The 20,000-nt window shown below is 36.4% G+C and overlaps 2 protein-coding genes across 2 annotated transcripts in view; both read right to left on the bottom strand.

Annotated features, from left to right (window-relative positions):
• Positions 1-11,985, bottom strand: part of LOC135213145 (uncharacterized) — a 38,918-nt gene extending 26,933 nt beyond the window's left edge. Inside the window, exon 1 of the mRNA XM_064247085.1 lies at positions 11,689-11,985. The gene's annotated coding sequence lies outside the window, so the exon portion shown is untranslated. The remainder of the gene's footprint in view (positions 1-11,688) is intronic.
• A 4,620-nt stretch (positions 11,986-16,605) lies between these two features.
• Positions 16,606-20,000, bottom strand: part of LOC135213142 (synaptotagmin-7-like) — a 40,865-nt gene continuing 37,470 nt past the window's right edge. Inside the window, exons 6-10 of the mRNA XM_064247083.1 lie at positions 19,788-20,000; positions 19,261-19,427; positions 18,680-18,841; positions 17,994-18,128; positions 16,606-17,125 (exon numbers count right to left, since the gene is read on the bottom strand). Of these exons, the coding sequence (XP_064103153.1) occupies positions 16,940-17,125; positions 17,994-18,128; positions 18,680-18,841; positions 19,261-19,427; positions 19,788-20,000 (863 nt within the window). The 3' untranslated portion in view covers positions 16,606-16,939. The remainder of the gene's footprint in view (positions 17,126-17,993; positions 18,129-18,679; positions 18,842-19,260; positions 19,428-19,787) is intronic.

Here is a 20,000-nt window from a genome sequence, read left to right as displayed (position 1 = left end):
AGTCATTAATGTTTTTGCTATGGTTAGGAAACATTGCCACCTCTGGCAACTACGAATAATGATGCCAGATGTTACATGATGAATGCCTGCGAGAATCTTAGGTTAATTGTTTTATTATTACTATTATTATTATTATTATCAGCAGGCTTCCATAACAATGCTCGCAGGTGGAAAAATGACTGAATCAAAGAATATATACATATATAATATATATATATATATATATATATATATATATATATATGAATAATTATCACATCACCATGATTCATATAAATCATTCGAGCAACAAATGTCCTTTAATATCTAATTCGCTCTACCTAGGAATTTATATATTTTCATATATGTACCGAAGGGGAATTTTTAGTTGATAATAATTATTATCAACTAAAAATTCCCCTTTAATAATTATCATATATATATATATATATATAATATATATATATATATATATATATATATATATATATATATATAAATATACTATACGTGTATGGTACTATGCACTTTCTAATGCACTCATTACAATAACAGAACCAACACTGATCTTTATAAAAGCATAAAACTGAACCATTTATGCTTACAATATGACCACGGTCCAAATAACCGCCCTCCTATGTTTGACCAACTGTGTCACCATCTACGGCCTATGCATGTTTGTGACCACGTAGCCCACGGTCTATAGATATACAATAGCCTTTGATCTCAAAAGATAGGCGTTTTCTGTTTATACATAAATGTGTATGATTTAAATTTGAGTGTGTGTGTGTGTATGTCCAAAATGGTCTACGTTGGTTAACGGTTGCTGATTCGTGTTGGGCGGGGTCTCAGCGACCTGAGTAAGGATGTTACTTGACTTTCGCTGACGCTGGGTCTTCTCATGCCTTCCAAGGGGGGGCGCGATGTTCTCGGTGGATTGGGGCGCGCTGTCTGGTCCCTGTTGGCTTGGGTATTCCTTCTCCTGCTGGAGGGGAGTATATGGTCCGATTCTTGTTGGACGTTCAAGGTCGGCTTCTGAATAGCGATGCTCACTGCTTCCGTTATTAAGAGGCGACCGATAGTTGTTCTTCTCTGTGTACGACCTGGGTGCCTCTATGAGCTCTTGTAGAGATGGCTTCCTGTCGTGAACATCTATGTAATGTTGATGGATGCCCCTTGATTTCTATGAGCCAGCAGACGTCTCCGAAGGGTCGTTGTAGTGTGCCCGATGTAGTTTTGGCTGTGAGGTTTACACACCTCCTCTGGACAAGTAAATTTGTAAACTACATTCGTGCACATCTCCTTCGGTCCCCCCGGAGCGGTGCTGTTCTTCATTATTAAGGCTGCTACAAGGTTGGGCTTACTATATATCCTGAGGTTTATTTTATGGTAAGGGGCTTTTGGGATTACGCCTCTGTTTATTATCCCGCGTAGTGTGCAGCAATCCTCCTTGTATGCAGACCCATAATGTACACGATGGTAAATAATCAAGTTTTCCTCGTTTTTCGCCATGGTGTTGGGTTGGTAAAATTCGTCCATTTTCTTTTTTATTGCTGCTTCGATAATTTGATCTGCATACCCGTTGTTTGTCAGCAGTTGGCGAATTCGGCGTCGAGTTCGTTATGTATATCTTTCCATGATGAGCTGTGTGTGAAGGTTCTGTTGACATACGCACTCACGACAGACTTTTTATATGCGTCCGGGCACTCCCCGCGTGCGTTCAAGCAACGGCCAGCGTTCGTTGCTTTCGTATAAACGGTCGTCTTAAACTGTCCTTCTTGTTGTTTTACCAGGACATCAAGAAATGGCAAAGTCTTCTGCTGGCTGTGCTCTGTGGTGAAGTTGAGCACTGAGTTTCTTTTCAGAGCATCTGCTAGTTTTTTGGTATCTTCAGGCTCTTTTATTTGTGACGAATATATCGTCGATGTACCGCCCATAAATCCTAGGTTTTAGATGTTCTCTAAAGGTCCTTTCTTCGACGGTGGCCATGTACATATTTGCAAAGAGGACCCCTAGTGGGGATCCCATGGCGACTCCATCTACTTGTCGAAATAATTCCCCCTGATGAGAGAGGAAAGGGGCTTCTGTAGTGCTAGCTTTCAGCATCTCTCGGAGGACATCTTCGGAATGGGCAGCGGGGTTCTTCTCGGACCTGTATACACGATCAAGAATGATGTCGATCGTTTCTTCGACGGGAACGTTCGTAAACAAACTCTCAACGTCGAGTGAGGCAATGTCGTCTTCTGGTCCTTTTTCCTGTAGGAGATCAATAAACTCCACCGCTGATTTCAGTGAATATGCACCGGGTATGTAAGGTACCAGCAAATCATTCAGGACTTTCGCTATCCTATAGGTTGGGGATGTCATCTGAGAGATGATGGGCCTTAGGGGGTACCTGCCTTGTGTGTTTTCACTGTTCCGTAGCAGTAACCGGGCCCATAGTCTCCTTTTACCTTAGGGAATTTTACGACGTCTTGCTGATTGTTGGCCCTAGTCACAAGCCTCGACACTTTCTTCTGAGGTCCTCGGTGGGGTCTTTGTCAAGCGTTGGAATTTGGAAGTGTCCAGGAGGATCCTATCCATCTTTTCAAAATATCACGTTTTCTTTCATCACATACGTACACTGATGATTTGTCACCTTTCCGTATGATGATGTCTGGGTTGCTACGTAGTTCTTTAGCGGTTCCCTCATCTCCTTGGTGATTAATTGGCTTCGGAAATGTCCTCTCTGTCGTCCTGCTTCTCCAACAAGTTCATCAATGACGGTAGGTAGTTTTCTAGGGCTTACCATCATCTCGGAGTTGTAAAAGTCGGTCTATAAGGGCCTCCGTTTCTATTCGCTTGGCTTCAGTGTGGTTTCTTGGCATAGTGGCACTGCAGACCCAGGTTCAGGAGGGACCTTTGATAGGGGCTAAGGTCGATTCCAGCCAGGTTGACGAAGCCATCTTTGTGTTCCTCACTTCTCACGGGGCCCCCATGGAGGTTGAGTAGCTTCTTTTGTTGTGCCTCGTTGTCACCACCTGTCTGTATTTCCTCTCTCTAACTCAAGCAGGTCACGTGCTTTTTGTTGGTCATCTAGTGGGCTGTTAATGCAGAAATCTTCCAACGTTTTCTCTTCTCAACTTCAAGTTGCTGGGATTCTTGTTGCGGATTTTCTTCTATACTTGGTGTCGGAGTATCTTCTCTACCTCCCTCCATCGTGTCCATGCCCCGGCCACTTCTTCCAATACTTTTAGGGCATAGTTTTTCTCTAATACAATTTTCGTTAAAAGCAATTGCTTTAGTGGCATCAATAAGTTTCTTGCAGGTATCTTCATACCGACGAAGTTTTTCCGATTCTCGTTCGTCAATTTCTGGTGAAATATACGCAGACTTCCTTCTTCCATTTATTGAATTTTGTCACGACAGCTGTTTCGCCTTATGGCATTATCAAATTTAAATCATACACATTTATGTATAAACAGAAATTATCTCTTGTACCTTTATGCATGCTATAAAATATATACATATATTTGTACTCCCGTATTTAGATTTCTATATTCATTTTCATTCCTGTATGTAATTTTGTAATTTTTATCTAAAACCAACATGTAACATATATATATATATATATAATATATATATATATATATAATATATATAATATATATATGTATGTAGATATATACCATATACATGCGCACAAACACACACACACACATATATATAGATATATATATATATATATATATATATATATATATATATATTATAACCAAAAATTTTATACTAAGCAATAAAAATATATACAAACGTCAATAATCAGCAGTATGGCTTCATTCTACTACTGTAATGGTACTTTTCGGGTTCCTAACGCCCCCCTCCCGCCCACCTAGCAACCCCCAACAACACACCTGACCCACTCTGACTCATTTCCGGGAGTGGGTTTCTATTCATTGTGAATGTCTGATCCATTTCTCATGTTCACTTATTTTCCTATTTTTTATTTTATTGTCGTTCGTGTTTTAATAAACTAAAAGTAGTATCTTCACTTCCCTTGGTTTGTGTGTGTATGTGTATCTCTCTCTCTCTCTCTCTCTCTGTCTCTCTCTCTCTCTCTATATATATATATATATATATTATATATATATATATAATATATATACATACAAAATTTATATATGTAAATATATGCAATTACATATATATATATATATATATTATATATATATATATATATATATATATACATATACTTTTATATACATATATATATATAAAAACATATACATTTTATATATATAATTAATTAATATATAAATATATACAATATATATCTATATATATATATATATATATATATATATATATATAAAACATAACACGCTCTTGTGAAATTTGGTTTCACTAAGCTAGACGATTTGGGAGGCGACCCAATAAACCCGTGTGTCCAATCCCACCGTGACTTGTAAAGTATTAAGAGTATATAAATAAGTATCTGATACCACTTTCTACCAGTCTCTGGAATAAATATTCCTCTTTCATATTACAAACTGGAAGATGACGAAGATGCTGTATTTTGAAGATGGCGAAGATGAATCTGTATTTATATCTTGTGAAATATGTATACTTTTTTTTTTTTTTTAAACCAGGATTCAATCGCAAAATCTCCACTCAAAGAGCACCGAATGGAGTCGTGACTGAGAGGTCTAAGGTGGGTTTAGGATTTGAACATTTTTTTTTTTTTTTTTTTTGCATAATTTCATCCGCTGAAGGATTTCACCCGAAAAAAAAGGATTTGACGAAGAATTGGATGTTTTGATGCTGAGTTAGGGTGAGTCAATGTTTTCGTGGATTAAACATAGAAAACATTGAACTAAGCATTCAACATTTATATATAACTTTAATATAGCCAATGTTGTTCGTGAATTAAACATCGAAAACATTGTACTAAACATTCAACGTTCATATAGAACTTTAATATAGAGAATGTTGTTCGTGGCTTAAACATCGAAAACATTGAATTCAACAGATCATCTCAGCATTGCGCATGCGCCTAGATTATGACAGGTGTCAGATGACACCTGAATCAGCTGTCACGTGACACCTGAATAGAACCTCGGGATATCTTGTGCTAAAGATTAACAAAATCAAAATTCTAAAAAATGAAAAAAAATTTAAATTCCGATTAAAATATTTGAAGTCACGGTGGGTACGCTTTTTGTGAGAGAGAGAGAGAGAGAGAGAGAGAGAGAGAGAGAGAGAGAGAGAGAGAGAGAGAGAGAGAATTTTAAGATATCTCACCCTCTTAGGAGTCAGGAAAACAGAAGAATGTAGAAAATTCCGAATCTTGGAATTCGTGATTTTGGAGGAAAAGAAAATAAAAAATTATCTGGACGAAATCTTTATCTGAAAGAATACTACGAGAGAGAGAGAGAGAGTATAGAGAGAGAGATCGTCTAAATTAATTTTATAATCGCGACCAGAGAATAATTACAATTTTAGACGAGAGAGCGAGAGAAGAGACAGAGAGAGAGGAGAGAGCGTCTAAATTAATTTTATAATCACAGACAGACAGAGATTAATTAAATACGAGAGAGAGAGAGAGAGCGTCTAAATTAAATTTTATAATCGACAGACAGACAGAGAATTAATTAAATTTTAGACGAGAGAGAGAGAGAGAGAGAGAGAGAGAGAGAGAGAGAGAGAGAGAGAGAGAGACTGTCAACAATTCACTCCTAGGGCAAACAAGGATTGATGGAAAAAAAAAATAAAAAAATAAAATCCAAGATTGCAGAGGATTTTGAATCATGTTGACTGAAAGATTAGTCCCTAGAACCATCTTGCCTTATCAAGGTCGATTATTTACGCTTTAATTCATTTATGTGTTTATCTATTCTGTTTTATTTCAAATAGAGTCAATTCTTGCTCCATAAAGTAACTGTTTCTTTCACATATGGTCAGTCTTAGCTCATATGTAACTAATAACTTTATATTTTCATTTTAAGTAACATTTTGTTCAATTTGACGATTGGCGTAGAATAAGCAATAACTCAAAGAGAAATGGATAGGCCTACTTATAGTTCGTATTCCACTTCATTATAGAACAATTTAAAATTGCCGCATTAGATACGGAAAACAAATTCTGCCGTCATAACTCGATAGAAAATCCTGGTTGTCAAGATTTTTTTTCTAAAGGTTCAAACGATTATGCGTATATGTAGGCATCCCTAGTAAGACCTTACATCGCCTTGGGATGTTCAACCTATCTCTCATCCAGATGAGAAAATGTTAAGGACCCTAAAACAGACCTCCAAATCTCAGCAACCTCAAAATCCGAACCTTAGGACCTGAAAAAGACCTTAAGACATCAGGGGTCTCTGAATAAAGCCGAGTGAATCATTCTAGTCTAGAGCTTACCTCCCTCAAGATGGACAGAGAACCCACTTCATGTGGGAAAGAAAGAGCACCTAGACAAGAAGAAAGAGAAGGAAGGTATGGTATGGCTGGGGCATGGGAATTGGTCATAAAGCTCAAGACACTGGGGTCTCTGAATAGCCCCAAGTGAATCAATCTATTATGCTGTAGTCAGCTACATACCAAAGGAGAGAATGAGAAACCCACTTCATGTGGGAAAGAAAGAGCACCCAGACAGCAAGAAAGGGAGCTAATTGACTTCGATTCAGGTCATATATGAGAGTTAAGACAATATACCCTAAATTGTGAGGACAGGAGTTCTAACAGGGACGAATTAGACTAATAGGACCCACTTACGAAAACCCAGCTTCGCTCAGTTGCTCCAAAAGGCTTTTCCAATCTGAAACTGAAGAAGACACGCGAAATTGAAAGAAAATTCGATCCACGGGACAGTCTACGTACAGTCTCTGCACCAAGGACCACACACGCCCCTACCGCCCTCTCTCGAGTGCTTGCAAAATGAACCACACAGGTGCTTGGGGCGATCAATATTTCGCGTCCTCTCGCCAGACACCCCAGTCAAAGATGTATATATATGTATATTCATTTGTTTGTACGATTTATTGATTCTTTATTTAGTTATTTAGTCCCTCCCTCTCTCTCTCTCTCTCTCTGTTCATTTCTCTTCATATGAATTTTACTCTTCACATTAATTTTACTGTAATTATATTCTCTTTTCATTTGTTTGTACGTTTTATTGATTCTTTATTTTGTTGTGAGTCCCTCTCTCTCTCTCTCTCTGTTTATTTCTCTTCACATGAATTTTACTGTAATTATATCCTTTTTTCATTTGTTTTTACGTTTTATTGGTTCTGTATTTAGTTATTTAGTCTCTCTGTCTCTGTCTCTCTCTCTCTCTCTATGTTTATTTCCCTTCACATGAACTTTACTGTAATTATATTCTCTTTAGAGCATAATTTCCATTGACGAGAGTTTAAATATGCGTTACTTTTCCAAGTCGTGTATGAGTGTGTGTGTGTATATATATATATATATATATATATATATATATATATATATATATATATATATATATATATATATATATATATATATATATATATATATATATATCTTCAAAATACACTTCTCCAGCCTATATACGGCACTAAGTAAAAGACAGCCGAAGGACACCAGAAAATAAACGCGAAAGGATGAATAAAAACTGAATTTAAAAGACTACCAAGCAACCCACATATAGCACACGACGAGCGAAAATCCCGCTTAACAAAACGTGACCCAAAAGCAAAACATCTAAAAAGAAGAAGAAGAAGAAGAAAAAGTAATCACTTTCCCGTGAATTATTGAACACTGTTCTCCGTGATCCAGTTTTACTTATAAATTAACTTTGCTCATATCTTGCCTTCAGTCGTTATATGCATTAAACCGTGCCCTGAAGATGTGGTTATTATAAACACGAAAGCCCTTCGGGTAATATTCAGGCTACCGATAAATAAATCACGAAATTCAGCACTTGAGAGAGAGAGAGAGAGAGAGAGAGAGAGAGAGAGAGAGAGAATATGTGCCCAAGCTTCAACAATTTAGCTCCTGAGAGAGAGAGAGAGAGAGAGAGTTACAAGTTACAAGGATTAGGATGTCTCAGACTTCTTATTCCACCCGAGGAGACATCGAAGAAGTAGAGAGAGAGAGAGAGAAAATATGTCCAAGCTTCAACAGTTTAGCTCTTGAGAGAGAGAGAAAGAGAGAGAGAGAGAGAAAATATGTCCCGCTTCAACAATTTAGCTCTTGAGAGAGAGAGAGAGAGAGGAGAGAGAGAGAGAGAGAGAGAGAGAGAATATCAGGTATCAGGAGGAGAACCTGGTGTAACCAGGTCTCAGTAAGGCTGCCTGGCTGATCACCAGGTGTGCAAGATCTTGCAATATCTTACCTGTGCAATGACTGCAACAGAGTCATATTTCTTGCATACCATTCATTATGATTCTATTTTTTCCAGGTGTATAGATAATTTTTTTTATTTATTTTTCTTATTTCTACATTGATCTAATTTTTTATTCAGAATCATATAAGGATTTTAATGTAATTATTTTATGGTTTAATACACACACACACACACACACACACACATATATATATATATATATATATATATATATATATATATATATAATGTGTGTGTGTGTGTGTTTGATTTGTTGTATAAATAACCTACAGATTATCTCTTTCTCTCTCTCTTTCTCTCTCTCTCTCTCTCTCTCTCTCTCGTCTCGTCTCTCTCCTCTCTCTCTCCTCGATAAGGATTAGAATGTCATGACCACTATAAATAGACAAATTTGTGTACATGTGTACATTTGTACGTTTACATCTGTAAGTTCCAGACTGTAATATTAAAAGGTAAGTTACCGAAGCCTACAGTATTACAGTAAATTTCTATTTAAAATACTGATTTGTTGACGTGTGTGATCCCGGCGTCACAAAGACTGGGGTCATCAACACCCAGCATACGAATTCAGTCTCTAGCTAAGTAATCGACAATAAGAAGTATTATAAAGGTTGTCATAATTTAAAATATTTTTTACACTTGATTTTCCTACATCAACTTGAACAACAAACTCATTTATTTATTACTAAACTAATATGACTTGAGTATGTGTATGTATGTATGTATGTATGTATGTATGTATGTCTATGTATATGAGGACTGACAATACTCAAATTGGTTTACAAATCCTTAACAATATTTACCCAAATTATCAAGTTATAGATAGAGTTATCAACTACACTCACAACGTGTCAAGTGGTAGCCTATAAGTAGTCTCTGAGAGAGAGAGAGAGAGAGAGAGAGAGAGAGAGAGAGAGAGAATCCAAGTTTCACTAATTCATCACGAGAGAAGAGAGAGAGAGAGAGAGAGAGAGAAGAGAGAGAGAGAGAGAGAGAGAGATGCTACCACAAATTCATGGAGGCATTGATTTAAAATGAAAACATATTTTTTGAGTTGTAATAAAATGCAGCATTTCAAAAATTGCACAAAGTATAAAAAAATATCGATAATATATATACATATATATACAAATATATACTTTATATATATTTGCCATACAAAAGTTAATACTCGCCTATGGAATGCACCGAGTGAACAGAGCCCTCACTTATAAGTGGTCAAAGCCATATTAAACCAACAATTTATAGCCTTTTAACCAAAATATATTATTATACAAACACCCAAGATGATAAGACATTAACATTTAATTATACGTAAACCTAGACACTGTATCAATAACTCTAAATTACGTTTATAAACCAGAGAACATCATAATTATTGTAGTTTGTATAACATTTAATTCATGAGTTGGCAACTCGACTGTAGTACTGTAGATAAAGTGAGGGAAAACAGTTCTTGGGTTACAGTAAACTGTAGACAAAACGGTGCTATCTCTCTCTCTCTCTCTCTCTCTCTCTCTCTCTCTCTATGGGTCGATCATCTCGAGTTAACTGTATGTCTGTGTCATCTTCAGATATATATATATATATATATCATATATATATATATATATATATATATATATATATATATATATATATATATATACACGCCAAGCCGCTAATTACTTATAGTCATTATCTTCACAAGACATTAAATTAATGAGACAATTATAACTATTTGCCAACTGAAAATAAATGAAAATAAATAACTTATTTCTTCTTTATAAACACTAACATAATTCACTTCAATTAAGATTTCCTCAGGCCTAGGCCTATATGCCATCACGTTAAAGTAAGCTCTAAGATAAAGGGGCTGTTTATCAATGTCCTTTCTATTAATCGTCTAAACAACAACAACAACAACAATAATAATAATAATAATAATAATAATAATAATAATAATAATAATAATAATAATAAAATAATACGTGATTTGCCACTTCCCGCAATGTCTACCACAAACCGTAAACGACCAATGCTTAAGATTATCTAGAATAACTGTTGTAATTTGCCTTATTAAACGCATCATTGACCCTAATAAGCGAAGTCTGTCATTAACGAAATTCTTGCCCGGCTTGAGAGTCAGCAACAGACTTCGTTGATACAGAGGCAGGTGTTTAAAACAATTAATGGTTGATTGAGACGCTCCGATTATGAGCAATTAGTGCACTGAGGCTTTCGTGTCGTGTGAAAAATGCTAGATCTATCATTGTTTTTATTATTATTATACTGAAAGCCAAAGTATATATATATATATATATATATATATATATATATATATATATATATATATATATATATAATGACACTGAGGCCTGTATCGTGTAAGGAACGCTAGACCTATTATTATAATTATTGATTACTTATTTGCTTCTTATATTGCTGAGAGCCAATATATATATATTTATATATATATTTATATATATATATAAGATATAATATAATAATATAATATATATAATAATATATATATATATATATATATATATATATATATATATATATATATATTAGAGTTGTTTACAAATTACAAAGGTGATTGAACTCAACACGTAAACATCATTGTGCATCATTGTGTACGGGCAAGATCATTCTTTTGTTTGTATATATATATTTTTTTCGATCTCCGACATCACCTGAGCATGTGTTTGTGTGTTTGTTTCTTTGTATGTCTGTGTGTCAAGGTGGGGCTGGGGGTTATGAATCAAGAGCCCGTGAAACGTGTTTCCAAGTGTCAACAAAATCTGTCCTGAGTTTCATTGCGTTATGACATCACCCGAGCTTGTATGTGTGTCTGTGTATGCGTTTGGGTCTTCTGTACGTCTGTATGTGCTTGGGAAATGGGGGTGGTTGTGGGGGGCTGGGGGGGAGGTTTTGGGGAACGGTGAATGGTGTCTGAAACTGTCATCAAAATCAAACAGCAGTTTCAGCGCAGTCTGAAATCTATTTTCAGGTTTTAATGTCGCATAATGGCATTTGAATTCACTCGAGTCAGCGATGGTATTTTTTTTTTTCCAAATGCCGGTTAGAAGGAAGTAAATACACACATAAATCTTTAAGTATATAATAAAAAAAAATTAAAAACACGTACACAAACACACAAGCGACAGCGGGAAACAAACACGATTTTCTTCTCTCAATCTCTCCCACAAAAACCTTTCGAAAAGCATTAACCTCACTATAAAAAAAAAAAAAAAAGTCTGGGACGCTATCCTTACAGGATTACGATTAATCCTAGCACAGGATGCAGTCAGGGTTACGTCGCATCCTCAGACACGACGGACATATGACGTGAAAAAGACAAAACATACCGTTTGTGACGCCGGTATGAGTGTTGTATACGACCGTTAACGGCGTTCCAGCCTGTATGACCTTCTCAGGGAACTGACTGATGCACACTGTTGCTTCTCCCCGTCCCCAGTGAGCTCTCTCTCTCTCTCTCTCTTTCTCTCTAATCGCATGGCTGTTCTGTTCCTCCCACTCTATTGCGGGGAGGGGTCTGTCTAGGGAGAGACAGAGTTAGAAGGGAGTGGTGGGTCTCCTTCTCTCTCTCCCGAGAGGGAGCTACACAGTGAGGGAGAGAGAGAGAGAGAGACGCCGGGTTTCAGACACTTGTGTGAGCTTAATGAACGCCTGTATGTGAGTGAGGGAGAGAGAGAGAGAGGTAGCCGGCCGGTCGCTGACATTACGTTTAAAAAGTTCGTTTTGTGTATATATATATATATATATATATATATATATAGTATATATATATATATATATATATAATTTCAGTTGCTAAAACACGAGATTGTCTCTGAAATGTCTGCTACGATGACACGTCATAGCAGAGTCTCTCTCTCGCTCTCTCTCTCTCTCTCTCTCTCTCTCTCTCTCTGACAAAAACATCTTTAAACCTATCGGTCAATTCACTTGGACAGTGTGTCTAAAAAATACAGTCTTGTATCTGTACATGCTGGCTGGAGGCATGGAATATTGTGTGTGTGTGTGTGTGTATATATATATATATATATATATATATATATATAGATATATATGTGTGTGTGTGTGTGTGTGTGTGTGTGTGAGGCTTTATTTCAAAGATTAAGTACATTCAATCTATGAAATCTTTATAATCTATAATGAAGTGAGACTCACATTAGCCAGCTTAGCAAATTAGCATTTGCACCAACTTTCAACTGCTACGTCCCAACGATTCAGTTACAATATTTAAATGATCTTTTCACAATGTGATCACAAAAGAATAAGACTTCTAATAAAGAGAATTATAGTAAGAAATTCTAGTAAACTGAATGATAATACTGAACCTCACAGAAAAAAACAAACATAATAATTTGAAATTCAGCACATAGGCCTAAAACTAGTACTAACTCATTGGATGGCACAACCTAGAAGCTCTGAATTATGAAATACCTTACACATGTTGAATGCACAATTGAGCTAGTTGAAAGAGACTGCCAGAGATTAATATTAAAAGCAAGTGTATAAGAGATTTAAATGAACCGAAGGTTTTATAGTCCACTATTTGAGATGCTCGTCAGATACTGTGGACCAAACAGAGGAACAGTATTCAGACCAAGGATTAAAATAATTAAGATATTTGTTCACGATACATAGGTCTACTAGATTTTTGAAATCCTTTCTTGGTAAACTGATCTTTTGTGCAATGTTTATGTAGGCCTAACGTCTTTTGGACCTTAGACTAGCTAAACTAACCTATGTGAAACTAATCTGAGGCCACAGGCATAATCTTAAACTAACCGAACTTAAAACCTAACCTAGTCTGGTGTAACAATACTTATCGGTTGAAAGCAAAGAGACCAGAATGATTTTTGAGATTGTTTAATACAAATGTATGTATTAAATGTGTACGTTTATTTGAATATATAGATTTTAATGCGGGAAGATTTTTAACATTAAAAAAAGTAAGAAATTTGAAAAGACTATTACAAAAGGGATAAGAAATCCTCTTTGCAATTTATGTACAATTTGAGTGATAAAAGAATTATAAGTAGGCCTATAAAAACATAACAACAAAGCAATGATGACCGAAAAATGACAATAACAGAGAAAATAAAAGATCTAGAGCAATAAAAACAGTTAAAAGCTGCAATAAGAAATGTTAATGAGCAACCCAAGAAAAAAAAAAAAAGAAATAGGAGAGCAATAAAAAGTGATTCTGTAAGTCTAAGAAAAGACACCTACTTCACTTCTTTACCTCTAACTTTGCCTGTCTGTTACACGCCATCAGCGAAAAGAAACTGCAAATATGTAACCCTATCAATCATCTCTCTCTCTCTCTCTCTCTCTCTCTCTCTCTCTCTCTCTCTCTCTCTCTCTCTCGCACACAGGACAGCGAAGTAGCTCAAGACGTGATTATTTGAAACCTAAGGAACTTGTATTGACTATGGTAGTTAGCACTATTGTAGGTCAACATTCTAGAGGGAGAGGGAGAGAGATCTCACACGGGACGGGGAAGGAGCATATTTTACGATTCTTTGAAAACCAAGGTAGTACCTGGATTGACTAAAAGCTTCAGAGTAAGTATACCTAATGACTAGTACTAACACGGGTAAAGACTAGAGAGAGAGAGAGAAAGAGGCTTCTACGCGTGGGTAAATCTATGTGACTTTTATCATTGAAGTTGGCTTAATCATCATGTTTACCTAATCTGTTTGACATTTGATTGCCTGGCGAGAGTAAGATTAACTCGTGGATATATTGAGAGAGAGAGAGAGAGAGAGAGAGAGAGAGAGAGAATTAATATCCATTCACCTTCATCAGGGTAGTAAACTGTTTGCACGTTCAGATAAGGAACAGTTTTAACAAAGCAGAAAACGGATTTCATTTTCAAATGAACAAGACATTCAGCAAGAGAGACAGAACATTGTTTGCATATTTAGATAAAAGAACACATCCGCCAGAACAGAAAACGTTTAGCATATTCAGATAAAGAGCGATTTTAGTAAGACAGAACACTGTTCGCATATTCAGATAATGAACGCATTCAACAAAGACGAAAAAGATGCTTTGCATTTTCAGATAAACAACGCATCCAGCAAGACAATAGACAGCTCGCATATTCTGATAAAGAACGCATTCAAAAAACGGAAAAACGGTTTGCATATTCACTTAAAAAACGCATTCAACAAGAAAGACAACTGTTAGTATATTCCGATAAAGAACGCATCCAGCAACGGGCAGAAAATACTGGTTTCTTTAGGTGCATAAAAAAAAATCCACAATCTCTTTCCCATCAAAAAGCCGCGTAAAAAAACACCCAGATATCAGGCAAATTATAAATCAAAAGTGTATGAAAACGAGTAGAATAACCACAGATCTTTAAATGAACAGAAAACCCGATAAATAAATGAATAAATAAAAGACTTGGACGATCTGACACGTGACTGCAGATCACTGCAGCGAATCGGCCTAATTGACGTTAAAAGGTATATCGGCGCATGGTGACTGCGTTTAGTGACTAATATTTTCTTTTCTTCCGTGAACTTTTTCAAAAGCTATTTATTAGTTTAATTTGGCGTTTTACAAATATGCGTGTGCAGATTTCTTGGTTTAATCGGAATCATACATAAACGCACACACTTTCACATACACTCACACGCACACCAAAGTTGCAGGCGTAGAGCTTAGCAAAACCTGAATGCTATATTGTCTTAACAATAATGGTTATATTAGAGACCAATGACTTGTATAATATTATATTTCCGTATTATCCTTGTGCAGATTCAAAGTTTTAGTAAGAATCATAATTAAATACACACTTACACGCAGGCACGCCCCACCTAAGTTGTAGACGTATAGCCTAGGAAAAACTAAGCCGCACTAAACACTGTTTAGCATAAACAATTACGGTTATATTAGAGACTAATCGCTTGCGCAATCTTATTAACCGTGCGAAAAATCATGCACAAAAATGCACAAATTTGGACCTACCAAACATTAGTCTAGAGGTCTAGAAGTTACGATCAGCAAATTTTCTGTCTGTAAATTCAAGTTTCTATATAAGATATTATCATCTCGTGACTTCTTTGAAATACTCAGTTAACTAGAAATCATAACCCAAACCAATAAGTACCTCGATGTAAAGTAGCCTAAATCAATAAAAAAAAAAAAAAAATAACACACGCAAGATGCAACCAATCCATTTGAAACAGGTTGTCATCACAGAAGACAACAGGACGGGTGTAATACTTACGTTGTTTCAGTCAGTAACATCACTTGCATCGCCATATCGACATGATTCCAGATATAACAAGTTAGTGTGATTTGCTTTGCTTCAACTTTCCGTATATCTGACTTTCACAGGTGAATAATAGCAAGGATGAGCACAGCCTTTTGACCTACAGTGAGGCTACCCTTATGAAAGGTGCATGGGCCTGGGCCTAGCTTATATTTTCTGCAGTTTCAGTAATTTTACTGGACATGACGTTGAAATGAATTTCCAACATCATGAAAAGCAATCCAAGAATTGATTGATAGAAATTTTAAGAGTTGTATATGATAAAATGTCAAAAAAAAAAATAGCTCGGAACACTTGGGTTTAGCTGATGTCACGTTCCCAAATATAAACAAAGCTTTCTCAGCTGAATTTGCTTATGAAAGGCAACAGAGCAAACGTTTCACTCGGTTTTCCGAAGCAAAATGAAATCATGGTTCATAAACAGACTAAGTACCATAGACTGTAGAATTTTGTGATCAGTCAAACAGTAACAGATGCAAATATAAGGTCTCACGTTTTAAATATTCTTGGTACGTTGGTACTACTTCTAGCAAAACTAGTTAAAATCTATTGCTGTAAACTCTGTAAGGATTGAATTGATTCCTTATCTGGGTGGTTTACTGCGTACAAATTATTCTGGTTAATGTATTGATTTTCAGTGGATGACCTTGCCTTTGCTGTTCAGACTCTGTGTTGATACGTTGATGATTTTGTTACTTACAGAGTTGTGTGTATAACTTTCCCGAGGACTGATTACAGTAAGATTATGTGGTCTTGCAGTTTTTTGTTTATACTATAAACGTAATTCTATTATAAACCATTAAAATTACTTCAAAGTTTACTTGTCTAGACTGAAACCTCAAGATGGATGCTGGACAATTTCTCATTCATCGTTTTTATTCACTTATTCATTATTCACATCGTAGAAACAAGCTGAAGGGGCTAATAAGAAAGAAATTGGAGTAAAATTAGGGTATGGATGAAAACATTGTTAATAAGAGGTAGCAATGTGTAATTGTTCAAGACATAACTCTTATGTTTGAATATAACTGATGCATCAAAACTATCCTAAAAAGAGATTTTCTCAGAATGTGCAAGTTCTTCGAAATCTCTAGCCAACAGGACTTCTAGAAGTTGTCCTCAGCTTAGCACTAAACAGTAAGATAAAGTTTTAGAATATTACCCAAAATGAAAAATAAACAAAGCAAAGGCGCTTTTAAAACCACATTCTTTGTCACAATCCACTGCAATACAACAGACACCGTCAGCTCTTTCCTGTAGAGGACAACGTCTCAGAGCAAGCCACGCCAAAGGCGGCAATTTCACTCCTCCAGGCACGTGATCGGGTGCCAGACAGTGAATTCCTTGTTGGGGGAGGCCACTAGGTCCTCCCAGTGCCTTGTCCCTGACGGCGTGGTGTTCAGACCCAGAGCTACGTGCCCTATGATGGTGGACTTCTTCATCCGGCTTGTACGCACCAGAGTCATCTCTACTCTGTAGTCTTGCACCTTCAAGAGGAGAAGATATAATTAGTAGAGTTAGCCTTTTTAGTCTTGCACTTTCAAGAGGAGAAGATATAGGAGGTCAAGTTAGTAGACTATTTTTCACCTTCAGAAGGACAAGATATAGGAGATATAGTTAGTAGACTTGCACCTTCAGGAGGAGAAGACATGGAAGATTAAGTTAGTAGACTAAGACATTTTAGTCTTGCGCCTTCAGAAGGACAAGATATAGGAAATATAGTTAGTATACTTCAGCCTTATTATAGCTATATCTTCCTTCTTCAGGCTGGTCAATATGTTTTACATCAGCTTATAGTCGACTGAGATCCCTTTGCCTCTGTTACCTATGGCAATTGTGAAGGTGTAAGGTATGAATTTCTACTTGAATTATATAAATTTTACATATGGCAGAATCATTTGTGTTGCCTTTAGTAAAATATTTCTAGGCTGTTAGATTCAAGACGAGTTGTGACTTTGTTATTTCCATTGTCCATAAAAGTATTTTCTTGATACATTCTTAGTGATAACTTCAGAATGGGTACATCTATGAAGTTCCAATGATTTTATTCCGAGAGCTAAGCAGTTATCTTTAGCATATCATTACACTCAGTCAGTTTTCCAAAATATGATAAAAGGAAGAAAAATCTAACTCTCATTTTACTCTCAAAGGCATCGAACACTAATGATTTCATAAATGTCAAGAACCAGACTTTCACTTGACCTAACCTAACGAAGGGAGGCAACCTTCCCTTGAACACAATGTCTACATGTTGACAACTTTTGCCTTCACAAGGTTGCCTTAAAATATATATGGAGATCTCTTTGCAAGACGTTTAAACTATTAACTTTTCTTGCACAAAATAGTAGTGCTCACCTTACTCTGTGAGGCATCGAATATGAAGGGCATGTTCCAGAAGGGATTCGGTCCTGGAGCCAACTTGGTCTCTTGGACAGCCTCTGTTTCTTCATCCTTCTTCACTATCAGCTCCATCTTGTAAGCTCCACCTCTCTGATCACAGGAAGATGAAGCAGAGTGATAAGCTAAATAGAAAGATCAACGAAAGTACTAGTCTTCCTAAGCTAAAATCTTTGACTAGTACTAGAGATAACAATGTAAACCTTTTCATAAGGAACCTACCAAAATATCCTTCAGTTTTCTGAAAAGCTCTGGAATAAAATGTATTTCATAGATTAAACATATTGTCTGTAGAATAACAGACAAATTCAGGGTAAGATTGTGCACATTAAAAGCTTCTAGAACCAAAGAAGGATTGCTTTAAGGCATAATTCTTCCCAGGCTAATGGCACAGGCTACATAAAGTACTGTAAAGGAATTCTACCAAAGATGTCACTTTGTAAAAGGTACCAAGCGTTCAACCTGGCCTGATAACTCCACAACAGCTTTGCAACAAAGAGAACAAAGCTTCTGGCACTGCACTGTACTGACTCAGAGCAGCTAAACACAAGAGAGCTGTTTAACAGCTGTATAGCAAAGAGAACAAGAAGAAGCCTCTAAGTACTGCACAGTACTACCGACTCAGAACAGCTAAATGACCTCACCTTGCCAACAAGAGAATTGTGAGCCTTGATAACCACCATCTTGATCCGTCCGTGCCATCCGCCCCTGATCTGGTACTGAGCTAAGATCTGGACTTGTCCCCAGATGCTTCCTGGAAGACTGACGATGCTGTCCCTTGGTGACGACGCTGGGGCTGGATTTCCCTAGAAAAACATAATCAAGGGTCAGTGATCCTCTGTGGCTCAGTGTCAGCGTGTTAGGCCTTTGCCAATGATTCTAAATGGCTTTCTGCTTAAGAATCCTTGAATAGATTGGAAATATAAGCAGTAGATTCACTGGTAATCATTTTCAGAATCAGATTATTTACACTTATTACTGAACTAGGTGTATTACATGCTACTTCTGATTTCATTTCCATAAACAAGTTCTGTTTGCAGTCACTGAATATTATAGTGTAACTGACATAGGATACTGTTCAACAAATACAGAAAAGTAACTGTACAAAAAAAATCTCTACCTCAAAATATTTGCTAGATGGGAGAAGAGGGTCGGTGTCCATCCATACTAAAGATAGATTTTTTTCCATTTTACCCAGAGATAGGTTCAAAAATGTCAACTTTACCTTCTTGTAGATCGTGAGAGGCTGACTCTTCGTCACTGGGTAGTCTGCTATGAGGTAAGAAGGTATGTTGTACTCTAAGTTCCCAATTGCCTTCGAGAGAAACTGCTTGCTCTTTCTTGCGTAGACTTCCACCTCCAGCTTGCTGTTCCGAACCTCCTTTAGTGGGACTGAAAAGTAGAAAATATAGAATTTTATATAATATTCAGTTTAGTTATAATACTGTACTTAAATGACTGGTAAAATGATGCTAAAAAAAACTGTTTGCTATCTGGAAAATCATAACTGAACCTTGTGAATTCTAATGATCAACTGTTGAGCAGTCTTGGCCAACCAGCTAATGCAGGCTGGTGATAACAGCCAAAAAAGTTAATAAGCAAATAATAAAGATAAAAGAATTAAAATACAAAAAAGATCTAGTCTTAAAACTCTCATATTCTTAAGAAGGTAACTGATGAGAAAACAGAAAATAACCTTTAAAAAAACTATACTCTTAAGAGCATAATCAACAGGACAAAAGTTACACTTACCCTGGAAGGAGAAGACTTGCAAACAGTCAGGATTAAGGTTGACCTTCTTAACCTTATTCGAGGACTTGGAGACTGAAGTATTGTCTGGCTTGTGAAGGGTGACCTTGTAAGAGCATGTGGAGTTGTGGTAACTAGGGGGGAGGCTGGTGATTCGAACCACGTAGACAGATAAGGAGGAATTGCTGGTAGCCCAGAGGAGGTTGAACTCGACAT

This window comes from Macrobrachium nipponense, chromosome 42 (genome assembly GCF_015104395.2).
Source record: "Macrobrachium nipponense isolate FS-2020 chromosome 42, ASM1510439v2, whole genome shotgun sequence".
Taxonomy (NCBI): domain Eukaryota; kingdom Metazoa; phylum Arthropoda; class Malacostraca; order Decapoda; family Palaemonidae; genus Macrobrachium; species Macrobrachium nipponense.
The sequence above is the reverse complement of the archived record's forward strand: the minus strand, read 5'-3'. Positions and strand labels throughout refer to the sequence as shown.